The sequence below is a fragment of the Pimephales promelas genome, chromosome 12 (assembly GCF_988280905.1).
Source record: "Pimephales promelas chromosome 12, fPimPro1.hap1.1, whole genome shotgun sequence".
NCBI classification, from domain to species: Eukaryota; Metazoa; Chordata; class Actinopteri; order Cypriniformes; family Leuciscidae; genus Pimephales; species Pimephales promelas.
In genome coordinates this window covers 7,611,149-7,624,506 of record NC_142780.1, presented here as the reverse complement: position 1 = coordinate 7,624,506, position 13,358 = coordinate 7,611,149, and the positions used below count along the sequence as shown (strand labels likewise).

General features: G+C 42.7%; 1 protein-coding gene across 1 annotated transcript; it reads right to left on the bottom strand.

Moving 5' to 3' along the window:
* Positions 1–7,128: 7,128 nt before the first annotated feature.
* LOC120481956 (uncharacterized) lies at positions 7,129–10,183 on the bottom strand. Its single transcript, XM_089117455.1, has one exon. It carries the CDS (start codon positions 10,181–10,183, stop codon positions 8,069–8,071), a length of 2,115 nt encoding a protein of 704 aa, XP_088973581.1. The 3' UTR covers positions 7,129–8,068.
* Positions 10,184–13,358: the final 3,175 nt, after the last annotated feature.

The window sequence follows — 13,358 nt, the reverse complement described above, 5'->3', positions numbered from 1 at the left end:
TTGCTGGGAAGATGGAGACGAAGGTTCCTGGATGAAAGCCAGACCCACTGTCCCGGCTGATAGTTGGGCCCCCTCCTCCGATGACGGTCCGCTTGTTCTCTGAATCGTCGAACTGCACGTTGAAGATGAACATGAGCACTATTCCAAGTCTCCTCGCTTCTCTGTAGCCAAGCATCAATGGCCGGTAGATCAGTGGGTTCCCCAGACCAGGGGAATAGGGGCGGCTGATAACCCAGTATGCATTGGAAAGGGGTCAAACCCGTAGAAGGCTTGCATAGAGAGTTCTGGGCGTATTCGGCCCACACCAGGAAATGACTCCAATCTTGCTGATTCTGGTGACAGTAGGTTCGTAAGAAGCGTGTAAGTTCCTGATTCAGCCTCTCTACCTGTCCGTTGGCCTGTGGATGATAGCCGGACGTTAAACTGACATTAATGTTCAATTGCCCACATAAAGCCTGCCAAACCCGAGAAGTGAACTGAGGCCCCCTATCGGACACAATATCTTCGGGTAATCCATACAACCTGAACACCTGTTGTACCAATGCCTCCGCCGTCTGTAGAGCCGTGGGAAGCTTGGCCAACGGAATAAATCTGCAAGCTTTAGAAAATCGATCGACCACCGTCAGGATGGTGGTAAAATTCTGCGATGGGGGTAGATCAGTAACGAAATCGATGGCGATATGAGACCATGGGCGTTGTGGTACTGGAAGTGGTTGGAGTAATCCGGCAGGCTTCTGGTGGGATGATTTAGAGACGTTGCAGGCACTGCATTGGTGTACGAAGGAGATTACGTCGGCTGGAAGGGTCGGCCACCAAAACCGGTTCGTCACGAGATGAGTGGTGGCTGTAATGCCAGGATGACCGGCGCTGGGAGTATTATGCACCCATTGTAACACTCGAGTACGCAGACGGGTGGGCACATAAGTACGACTGGGAGGACATTCTGGAGGTGATTGTTCCTCGTGCTGTGCAGCCGAAATCTCCGTCATAATGTCCCACTGGATAGGAGCAACGATGAGAGTCGAGGGAAGGATGGGCTCTGATGTGCGAGAACTGGGTGAGCTGTCAAACTGTCGTGAAAGAGAGTCAGCTTTGCCGTTTTTGGAACCTGGACGGTATGTTACTTTGAAATCAAATCGACTAAAGAAGAGGGACCACCTGGCCTGTCTGGGGTTCAGTCTCTTGGCGGTCTTGATGTACTCAAGGTTACGGTGATCAGTTAGCACAGTGAAAGGTAAATGAGCTCCCTCCAGCCAATGACGCCACTCCTCCAAAGCTGCCTTCATAGCTAGTAGTTCCCGGTCACCCACGTCATAATTTCTCTCTGCAGGATTCAGCTTACGTGAGTAGAATGCACAAGGAAAAAGTTTTGCTGGATTACCCTGCCGCTGTGACAGTATTGCCCCAATGCCTGTATCAGATGCGTCTACCTCCACGATAAATTCCCGCTCAGGGTCTGGATGGTGCAGAATGGGAGCTGTGGTGAATCTCTCCTTTAGCTGTTGAAATGCCGCAACGCTACTGGATGACCACTTTAACTGATGTCCACCTCCCTGCAGTAGGGACGTAAGTGGTGCTGCGATAATGCTGAAGTTTCTAATGAATCGACGATAGAAGTTGGCAAAGCCCAGGAAACGTTGCAGTTGTTTCACGTTAGTGGGTTGCGGCCAGTTTACCACTGCTTCTACCTTACTACTGTCCATGGTGACTCCCTCAGCACTGATGATGTATCCTAGGAAGGCGATCTGCGTCTGATGGAACTCACACTTGGGTAACTTAGCGTACAATTGGTTATCAATGAGGCGTTGTAATACAGCTCTCACATCTCTCACATGATCTTCAAAAGTCTCTGAATAGATAAGGATGTCGTCAATGTAAACAATGAGGTTTCGATTTAGCATGTCTCGGAGGATCTCGTTGACAAAGGACTGGAATACAGAGGGACTATTGGCTAATCCGAAGGGCATCACGTTATATTCATAGTGCCCTGTAGTGGTTGAGAAGGCTGTCTTCCATTCATCTCCCTCTCTGATCCGGATTAGGTTGTAGGCATTTCGCAAGTCCAGCTTGGTGAAATACTTAGCGGTACGGAGTTGTTCAAGGGCAGCAGGGACTAAAGGTAATGGGTAACGAAATTTCACAGTGATTTCATTCAGGCTGCGATAATCAATACAAGGACGTAATCCTCCATCCTTCTTTTTCACAAAGAAAAATCCAGCTGAAGCAGGAGAAGTAGATGGTTTGATGAATCCCTTCGATAGCTGTTCCTCGATGTAGGACTTCATGGCTTCGGATTCGGGTTGGGATAGAGGAAAAATCCTTCCTCGGGTAGGAGAGGAGCCGGGTATGAGATCAATCGCGCAGTCATAAGAGCGGTGAGGAGGAAGTTTGATTGCCTGGTGTTCACTGAAGGCCACAGAAAGATCATGGTACTGCGCAGGAATCTTCGTTAAATCAAAATTCTCGGAGTGCGTGACAGTTGAGGGTACCCTGGTGAGAGAACGTAGACATTCCTCCTTACAGGCGTCGGACCACTGGGTTATCTGTTTCTCAGACCATGAAATGACGGGGTTGTGTCTCTCCAACCAGGGTAATCCTAGAATAATGGGATGTCGTGGAGAGTCGATGGTATATAATTGGATGCGTTCAGAGTGAAGGGTGCTGGTCTGTAACGTGATTTCTTGAGAGATGTATTGTATCTCGCCGGTGCCCAACGGGCGTCCATCTAATGCTGCAACCGCCATCCGGGATGTGCATGGAAGAAGAGAGAGTTGGTAAGTCCTTGCAAAGGATAAGTCAATGAAATATCCTGCCGCTCCTGAATCTACTAATGCTGTGGTATTAATCTTCTCATCTTCAAAGCATAGCGTAACCTCAAGTTCCAGTAATTTTAAAGAATTGCAAGGGGAACTCACCGTTGTAGAGGTTCGTGAGATGGGTTTGCTTGGGACAGGTCGCCCTCATGTGGCCAGGTTCACCGCAGTACAGGCACAGGTGATTCCGTCTTCTTCTCTCTTTTTCCTCGGGTGTTAAGCGGGTATAACCGATCTGCATGGGTTCGTTCTCCGAGCCAACAGCGGGTTGAACTTCGAATCTGTGGGTCTGTGGCACTCGCCGAGCTCGCATTAAGTTGTCCAGACGAATTGATAGATCAATAAGTTGGTGAAGCGATTTTCCTTCATCCCGACATGCCAGTTCCCCTTGTAGGTCAGTATTCAAACCTTTCCGGTATAGTAATTTGAGTGGGTCATCACCCCAGCCCGTCTGCGCCGCGAGAGTGCGGAAGGAGAGAGCGTAATCCGCCGCTGAGGAAGCGCCCTGGCGTAATGAAAGCAGCAGCTCACCCGGTTCTTTCCCTCCGGCGGGATGTTCAAAAACTTCCTTGAATTGTTGCATAAAACTGTGATAAGACGGAAAAGATAGATTGCCTCCTTCCCAGAGAGCTGTTGCCCATTCCAGAGCTCTGCCAGTTAACAAGGAGCATATAAACGAAATTCGACTATCGTCTGTTTGGTAGAACTGGGGCTGCTGATTAATGAAAATGGAGCATTGCAGCAGAAAACCTTTACACTTGGAGGGACATCCATCATATTTCTCAGGGAGAGATAAGCGGGGATTGTTGGAGGAATTACCCACGACAGGAGGAGAAGGGTCGGATTCAGCTGAAGGAATAGCTGCAGCACCAGCAGGAGGCGTGAGTGATTGAACGGACTTCACCAGCTGTTCGGTAAGCGTAGTCAGTTTGACAAGTTGCTGTTGATGAGATGCCAGGATATTAGCTTGAGTGGTCAGTTCTGAAGCTAGATGATGCATGGCTGCTGGATCTTGTATTGGCGAAGTCTTCTGTGAAGCAGAGTCAGAAGCGTGCAGATCCATGTGCAGTATATGTTTATTAAGAATAGTCAGACAGGCAGAAGTCAACGATCAGCATTCAATATAGAGCAGGCAATCCAGAGCATAAACAATACCAGGCAGAGGTCAGGACAGGCGGCAACAATCGTAATCCAGAGAGACAGGCAAGGGTCGGGGCAGGCAGCAAACAGAGAATCAAAGTCCTAGAACAGTCACGGGTCGATACACGGGCAATCCAGATGATCAGTGTAGAAACGCTCAGAAATGTCGCCGGGGCAAAACAAGACTTCGCACTGATAGAGAGTCAGAGAGCAGCTTATATGGAGAGGTAAATGAGGAACACCTGTGTTGGTGATTAGACCTAGGTACGGGGCTTATGGGAAATGGAGTTCAGTACTCAGGAGACGGAGCTCTGGGTTGAGCGGAGAGAGCCACGGAGGCGCGATTCATGACAATAGGAGTCAAAGAGTGCAAATTAAGGGGTCTCTCTCTGATAAGCTCACCATCGAATCTGGTGTGCCACAGGGATCCATTTTGGGTCCCCTGTTGTTTACATTATATACAGTAATAACAATCTTGCTGATAATCTATCAGATGCAAGTATCCATTTAAGTCAAGTCAAGTCACATTTATTTATATAGCGCTTTTCACAATACAGATTGTATCAAAGCAGCTTCACAGTGATAACATGAAAGTAGTACAACACAGATCAACAACATTGCTAAACACTAAATAACCCCAACTGAGCAAGCCAAAAGCAAGGCGACAGTGGCAAGGAACCAAAACTCCATCAGATTGGATGGAGAAAAAACCTTGGGAGAACCCAGGCTCAGTCGGGGGCCAGTTCTCCTCTGGCTTACATTCATATTGTTTATATATAAATATTAAATATAACATTGTTTATGTATAAAACGGCACCATAACATATCGCAGGCGTTGAGTCATCTCTTCACAGGCGTTGGTCTTCTCATCACAGGCATTGGGGCATCCGAAATCCCCGTGAGAGGCTGGATACAAAACTGGACCTGACAAACGCCATTTTTCTCGGGACAAGCGTCCCGAGATAACAGCAGAAAGGCAGATGGGAAATAATTAGCATAGCTGATGTTCATAATGGTTTCCATTATACGGGAGTCGTTGTTAGAAAACCACTATCTCACAAACTCTCCGTAACCTGAACTCTCCGTAACCCAACCATACGCGCCGACCCGTTTGTCTAAAAGGCTGTCGAGCCCCACACATTTATATGCCGACGATACCATTATCTATTGTTTTGCATCTTCTATTGATAATTGCATTTTAAAATTGCAGGAAGCATTTGAATTAGTTCAGCGTAACCTATTTTCCTTAAAATTAGTCCTAAATGATATAAGTAAACAGTAATCAGTAAGACTGATTCTTCTCCACCACCTATTTACACTTTGCAGGGTAACTCTATAGAACTGGTCTCCTCTTACAAATATCTAGGGATTGTGTTGGAAGAGGACTTATCATTCAAGTTACATGTTAAACAACCTCTGTCTAAGTTAAGGTTACAGCTGGGGTTTTATTTTCGGAATAGTGCATGTTTCTCACAGTCAGCCAAGAGAAAGTTGGTGGAATCTACCTTCTTACGTATTTTAGATTATGGAGAAGGTTTTTTTTTTTTTTTTTTTTTTTTACAGAAATACCACTAAAGCTCTCTTACACTCAGTAGATTCTGTTTATCACTCTGCTCTAAGATTTATAACTTGCACAATATATCACACTCATCATTGTGCATTGTATGAAATGGTAGGTTGGCCTTCACTTCACATAAGAAGGTACAAACACTGGCTCATACATGTATACAAGGCATTAGTCGGCCAGCTTCCTCAATATATGAATAGTTTATTAACTTTTAATAGTCAAGGGTATAATCTACGTTCAAGTAGATATATTATTTTAAATGTTCCTTTAATGAAGACAGAGTTTGAGAAAACTGCTTTTATTTATAGCGCATCAGCTGCTTGGAATGAGATCCAAAGTTCATTGAAACTTGATGAACTTATTTCAATAAATGAGTTGAAGTTACATTTAAACAAATTACTCAAATCTGTCTGCACTTGCTCCTAACGTTTAATCTTGTTTTATTTTTGTATATGTGTGTGTAGTGTAATCTGTTTTATGTACTTATGTATATTGTGTGCTGCTATTTTGGCCAGGACTCACTTGTAAATTAGATATTTATCTCAATGTGATTATTTCCCTGGTTAAATAAAGGTTTAATAAAAATAAAATAAATAAATAATTAAAAAAACAGTATATTTGAATCATTTTATCATCGTTTAATAAGCAAACTTATAACACTTTATTTTTTCAAATTTACCCTTTAATAAATTTAAAACAATCGTCCCATTAACCCATAATGATACATGTCTAATTTATCCCTGCCTTCATTTAAAATATTTATCCAGATGTTTTCTGTAACTGTCAACACTGTCTGTTATATTAATATCGGCTTCAAAGCAAATCAACTCACGTATAACTAGTGCATTATCCAAGGATCGCCTAAATTTTAGATTTTAAGATTTAGATAAATTCAACTCAACCTTTGCTTCGGCTCAAATTTCTTCCTCAAAATGTTCTGCCTACATTTGCTGCAAGACACAGTTGATCTGAAACCATTCCACTTTTGCTGACTGTAAAACACAGCTAAGAACTAAGAGACCAAACATAAAGAAATATGCATGGACATCAATAGATATCTGGCACCACAAGAAAGAGCGGTGCCTTGAGGGTTCATCTCTATTTATTACTGCTGATTTATTTATTTTGCGCAGAAATAAATTTTGCGCAGACACTATTACTGTGGACTGACCTCTTAGAGGAGAAGAAAAAATGCAGTGTTCAGCAAATTAGCCATTGTTTTGGCACTTGTTTTTTTTTTTTTTTTTTTTTTTCGGCGGTACATAATAGTCAATATGGTCCTTTGACAATGTGTGGAAAATATATATTGTACCAAGGTCTCGGAGGAAACATAGAGTGAAGTCGTTGATACAAGTACATCCATCCACCTCTTGTCAGGTTGTCTCTTAATCGACTGAGCTGCATGGCAGGTCTCCCTACCGCATGCACGAGGACTCCTCTGAGACGCTCCCCGGACCAGATAATGACACATCTCTGGGATCAAGGGGGATGATGGAACTGGAGTGTCAAATTGGTCCATCCTCGGTGCTGCTGTGTCTTAATCTGAGGCTCAGTCACTTTGCTTGCTTCATTTTTGTTTTTTTTGACTGATATTTATTCATACTGTAGATTTAAAATCTTCGTTTCCCCTTGTTATTTAATTTAATGAAAAGACACCAGTCATTCTGCCAATATATGTTATTTATTTTACCAATTTATATAAGACATAAGGGAGAGAGAGTGGACCAGCAAAGATCGTCCTTCTGCTTCTCTGTATTTTCTCCCCTCTCTGTCTCAAACAAAGAACTTACACAGTACATATAGCTGTTAGAAACATCTGCTCTCCATCAATCAGTGAAATGTATATTCTGCTCCACGGAAAGAAACATAATACACTCAACTTCCCCCCAAGTCCCCCAAACTCTAAAAGTCTTCCACATACAGAATTCAGAAAAGTTTGATTCATAAAAATGTAGATTATAAATGATTATGAATATATATGAAAAGTATAAAAAATGTATATGAAAAGTGTAAATCACATGCATAATACTAATGATTATTATTATTAATAAAAACAATAAAAAACTAAAAACAACATTAAATGATGAGATTGTGAATCTTCAGTCCCTCCTCTGGAACTACGGCCGTCAGTTCCACACCATCATCTCCAGGTGGCCAACCTATTAAAGTGATAGTGCTGAGGAGAAATAGTAGACCAAGACATAGACATAAAAGAACAGAATTGAAACAGAAAAGAAAAGAAATAACAAACAAAAACCCAACCCATGTTATGTCCCCGCATACTATGTGTCATTTAACATCTATGTGTAAGCATTTAAAATGAACCCCAATCATCTAAGAAAAGAAAAACTAAAAAGTCTTCTGCCCGTGCCTGGACTCATTAATTAATTAACTCGTTAACTAATTAAATCCCCCAGTTCCGAGCCAAAATAAGAAATTAAAATAAACGTTGATGTTAAAAGGTCCTATCCCTTGGGGTTGTAAATCAGTAAGTGGGTGTTCATTGTTTGTGAGGTTGTGTTTTGTAAGTAGTGTAGTGTAAAATCTCCTATCTCACTCCGAATTTTCCATTCTCGGTTCTATCCATTTTGTTAGTAATAACCAATCTAAAAGGTTGGGTACTTCTCTTTCTTATCACATATATGATAAGTTTTATTAATAACAGAAACACAAAAACTCCTACCATAGTCAAAACTATCCATTCCAACCATGTTAAATTCCCTGGAATTTGAGCTAATTTCCTCTCAGACATCAATTTAGCTACTCCATTCGCTACGATAACATGACCCATTGCTTGAATTCCCTCCTCTTGAGCTGCCTTAACGCTTGCTTTAACTCTCTTGACCATTTCAAAGAGTTCATAATTCCTCTCTTCCACCAAATCATTATTCCACCACTGTGGATCTAACTGCAACAATTGTACATGTGGAACATGAATTCCACCCAATTGAAGAGGATAGAGAATCTCAACGCAAAATGTATCAGAAGGAATTGGACATAGCTTTCCTCCGTATATCATATTTTCATTTATTCCGTCATGTAATATACACCACTGTGCTTCTGACACCTGCCATGCACCTGTGGCTTGATCTAAAGGAACTACTTCCCAAACTGCAGATCCATTAAGAGACAGACTAAACATTGTAGAACATGAGCAAATTACCCACTCATGTTCCTCAATACAACAGTCTGTAGTAGAAATCATTGGTGTTTCACCTTCAGCCCAATATCCATTCCTTCCCAATCTAATTACTGAATTTCCTTGTCTAACCCCCATTGATTGGAATCGTCTAACTGTCATAATATTGCGTTTCCCATATTGAGGCCAGACCATAATCAAAGGTAATGTTCCAGAACCTGACAACGAATCTTCATTGATTGCAATTTTAACTAATGGAGCATGTTTAGCAGAAGTCAAATTAAGTTGTTTTCCAAAAACCCATAACAAAGATTCCGCTATTCGCTCAGGAACTTGCCCCATTCGAATAACCTGAATATCCTCTACCATTTGATCCTTCAAATTCTGAGCCAAAAATAAACACGCTGCACGATGTGTCTCAAAATTAGACGATTTCACTAATGCATCTGCCAATTCCCTCGCTGCGTCATTAAGATGCTGACCCGCTGCTATAATATGTAGAGAACCTTGAAGAGTCTCAGTAAGTCCTTTGCCGGTCATTGTTCCCACCCACTGAGAGTACTCACTTAATTGGTTCAGCTGAGCAGTATTACTAATTGAATTGACAGAGCCAAATACCCCCGCTATGTCTCCCCATATACTTCGAGGTTTGCGATTTCGACTTCCAAGAGGATCCTTAGAGGTATAATATTTAATTTCTTTTTCCAACCAGCTCCTAATTTTTGTGAAATTTCCACAATAGGACTGATCATAAACAGTAAGAAGAGACATCAAGTTATAATTAATGCGTTGTCGCACCATATGAGCTTCGTTTATCAAGGTTTTGGTTTCCTTTGCTAACAATATACCATGAGCTGGTGCAATAGTTGTACTTGGGCATGTTTTAGCTTTGTTTGTCTTTCCCGCAGAAAGATAAAAACACCGTCCAATTTCCCCAGTTTCTAATTCAGTCTCACAATATTCATTCGCATCTTCCGAATGCCAAACTCGTATGTAATTTCCCTTGAATCTAGTTGTCCTGGAGGTAGCATCCCATAGAAACCCCTCGCATGGTAACACTATGGGATAGATACAGCCTAGGGCTAATGAATCCCATATTGTAAGCATGTGGGTACGATTCAAAATGAAATTAATTTCCACATCAGTAGATGTTATGAGGTTTAACCCCACAATTTCACATTGTTCTTTTGAACAAATTTCTCGTCTTTGAGCACTACCGGTATACCCCCCATCTTTCACCGGCCAAATTACTCTGCTTTTGTAACATTGGTGGTGAAAGTTACATCCACCGTAGATGCCCACTCGATATTTAGCAAGGTCTTTATCATTACGTGGCACCCAATCCCATAATCCCCATCTGGAAATAAAGGGTAGAGTAAAACGTTGGCCAGATTTCAGGGTTGCATTCCGAGTAATTTCTTGAACTCGAGGAGTCCATAAAGCTTGGCTTCCTTGGTAAATGCCAAGTAAAATTAAAAACAAGCATACCATTGTCGTTGTGTATCGAGAATAACTTGCGACCATCTCTAATCAATGTCAATGGAATTGATTCCTGAAATGGAAGCAGAAAAATAATTAATCATCACTCCTTTTTCCCAAAGTTAATGAGTGAACAGTGCTCAATCTCAGGTCCTAAGCCTTCATCATTTTGTTCATTCACTAAGCAAGGTTTAACTTGTGACCAATGATACCATCTATCTGTTCCTACACCCTTCCCTTTTAGGCAGACACTTGTATCTGTTGTTAAGAGTACCTCATATGGCCCCTCCCACCTAGGTTCTAAACCTTTCCTGGGAATACGTTTGACCATAACAAAACTGCCTAACTCAGGAATGTGTGGAATGTCAGTAGTGGTATGTTTTCCATCCCATTGCTGTTGAGCTTCTCGCACTTTCTTATTATTGTCTTTGATTGCTTTGTCCAGCATTGCAAGATAGCGTCGTAGCTTCTCTTGGAACAAAGTAGAGTCTCCTCCTGTTCCCGCAGGCGGGGGAGCATCAGGAGGCAGAACCATTGCTCTTCCAGTCATCAGTTCAAAAGGAGTCAGTCCCGTCACTCTGTTCGGGGTTGCTCTCAGATTCCACAAAATTGCGGGTAACAACTTATGCCATCCTTGGCCAGTTTGCAGAATGGCCTTGGTAAGAGCGGTTTTCAACGATCTGTTCATGCGTTCCACTAGGCCTGAAGACTCAGGTCTATATGGGATGTGAAACTTCTGTTTAATCCCCATCAATTTCATTGCTTCCTTCATCAGTTTTCCAGTGAAGTGAGTTCCATTGTCAGAATCAAGTTCATATGGAAGACCCCAGCGAGGAAAGACTTGTTCAACCATCACTCGTGCGGCTGCTTCAGCAGTGCAGGTTTTTGTTGGGAATGCTTCCACCCATCTAGTAAATCTGTCCATGATTACTAGAATGTATTGGTACCCTCCACTGGGTGACAAAGGTCCTGTGAAATCGATTTGGAGATGTGTCCATGGACCTGTTGGTCTGGGTGCATGTGACATCCGCACCTTTACAGATTTTCCAACATTTGCTTTCAGACAGATCAAGCATCTTCTACAGTAATCATCAATGTCTCTCATCATTCGTGGCCACCACCACGTCTCGCTGATTTGAGCTTTCATTGCTTTTGCTCCAGCATGTACTTTTCCATGATACAGCTGCATTAGTTCCCTTCTTGTTCCGATAGGCATCACCACTTGTCCTGTTGGAATTCTCCAGATAGCTTGATCATCCTCTTTCGCTCCCGCTTTTATCCATTGTTCTTTCTCTTCATCTGTCTCAGTTTGATATGACAGAAGGCGGAGCTCAGGATTATCTTCGGTGTTTTCCTTTACCAAAGTAACAGGAGTAAGAGGAAGTAGTGCTGCTTCTCTGGCCGCTGCATCTGCTGCCGTGTTTCCTTGACTTTCTTTGGATTTGTCAGATTGATGTGATTTTACTTTGATCACGGCTGCTTCTCTGGGTAGGTGACATGCTGCAATCAAACGACGAATTATGGAAGCATGTTGTATTTCGCTCCCATTGCTGGTGATAAGTCCACGTTTTTTCCACAGGGCAAGGTAGTCATGGACCACTCCAAAAGCATAACGACTATCTGTGTAGATGTTGACTCGTTGTCCTTCAGATAATTCGAAAGCTTCTGCAAGTGCTATGAGCTCAGCTACTTGTGCTGAAAAATGCCCAGAAAGAGCTCCTTTCTTCACGACATTTCCATCAGCTTCCACTACAGCCCATCCAGTATGTCGTTTTCCATCAACATAGTAACTGGATCCATCGACCCATAACTCCTTGTCTGGATTTTCAAGAGGTGTTGGACTAACAGGACCAAGACTTTCTTCCTCTACTTGTTTTTCACACTCATGTGGTGTTCCCTCGTGTGGTTCGATCATCATCGTTGCAGGGTTAAGGGATGTGTCTCTGATGATTTCCACTCTCAAATCCTTGTTCAGCAAAGTTGCTTCCCATTTTGCTCTCCTTGCATCAGTAATGGTCTTGATGTTTGTGTTGTTCAGCAACGTCACTATACTGTGTGGAGTATGCAATATGATTGTTTGTGCTCCTATAAAATTTTCCACAGCATCCACTGCCCATGTGGCACCATCGAGAGCTTGTATACATCGTGGTTGACCAATCATTGTAACAGGAATCTTTGTGGAAAAGTATCCAACTGGTTTGTATCGATCACCTGGTTTTTGACACAGTACTGCTGAGTACGTCTCATCTCCCACCCTGGTCCACAAATGAAACGGCAATCGTCCATCAGGAAGTCCCAAGGCTGGGGCTGAAGTCAGTTTTTCTTTCATTGAAGTAAATGCTTCCTCAGCTTCCGGTGTCCAGTTTATCTGTTCCATTCCAGGCTTTCCTCCCTTGTACAAGTCAATGAGGGGGCTGGTGATGCTGGCAAAATCAGGAATATACTGACGACAATAGTTGAAAAGTCCCATCACTTTCCTCATTCCTGTAACTGTTAGAGGTTTTGGAAGTTGCCGTAATGCCTCCACACGCTCTGTTGTCAGTCTCCTTCCCTCGACAGATATTTCTTGGCCCAAGTAGATAACCTTGGTTTTGGCCAGCTGTGCTTTGTCGGGGTTGACTTTAAATCCCCCTTTCCTAAGGGCTTGTAGGACAACATTCAGAGCAAATATATGGCTTCTTTCATCTGGGCTTGCAATTAACAAGTCATCCACGTATTGGAGGCAAACACTTCCTGAACTCTCGATTTCAGCTTTTTGCTCCGTTAAGAACTGATCCAAAGTTCTGTGAAATACCACAGGAGAAATATTAAGTCCTTGTGGGAGTCTGTTCCAGACATACTGTTTTGCACCCACTGTGAAGGCAAGTTTCTCTTGAGATTTTTCATCAATAGGTATAGACCAGAAAGCCGACAGTACATCTAGTACTGTGAAAATTTTAGCATCTCCTGGAATATCATTCAGAATGGTGGCAGGATTGGCCACAATAGGATGCGGTTTTGGTGTTACACTGTTGAGTCTTGTGTAATCAATGGTTAATCTCCATGAGTTATCCGATTTCTTGACAGGCCAGACAGGACTATTAGTGGTTGATGAAGTTTGTCTGATAATCCCTTCAGCTTCCAAGTCTGTCACTATCTCTTCCACGGCTCGTCTTGCTTCAGGTCGGATAGGGTATTGTTTATGAGGGGCATGTGTCGGCCCTTCAATAACAACAGGGTC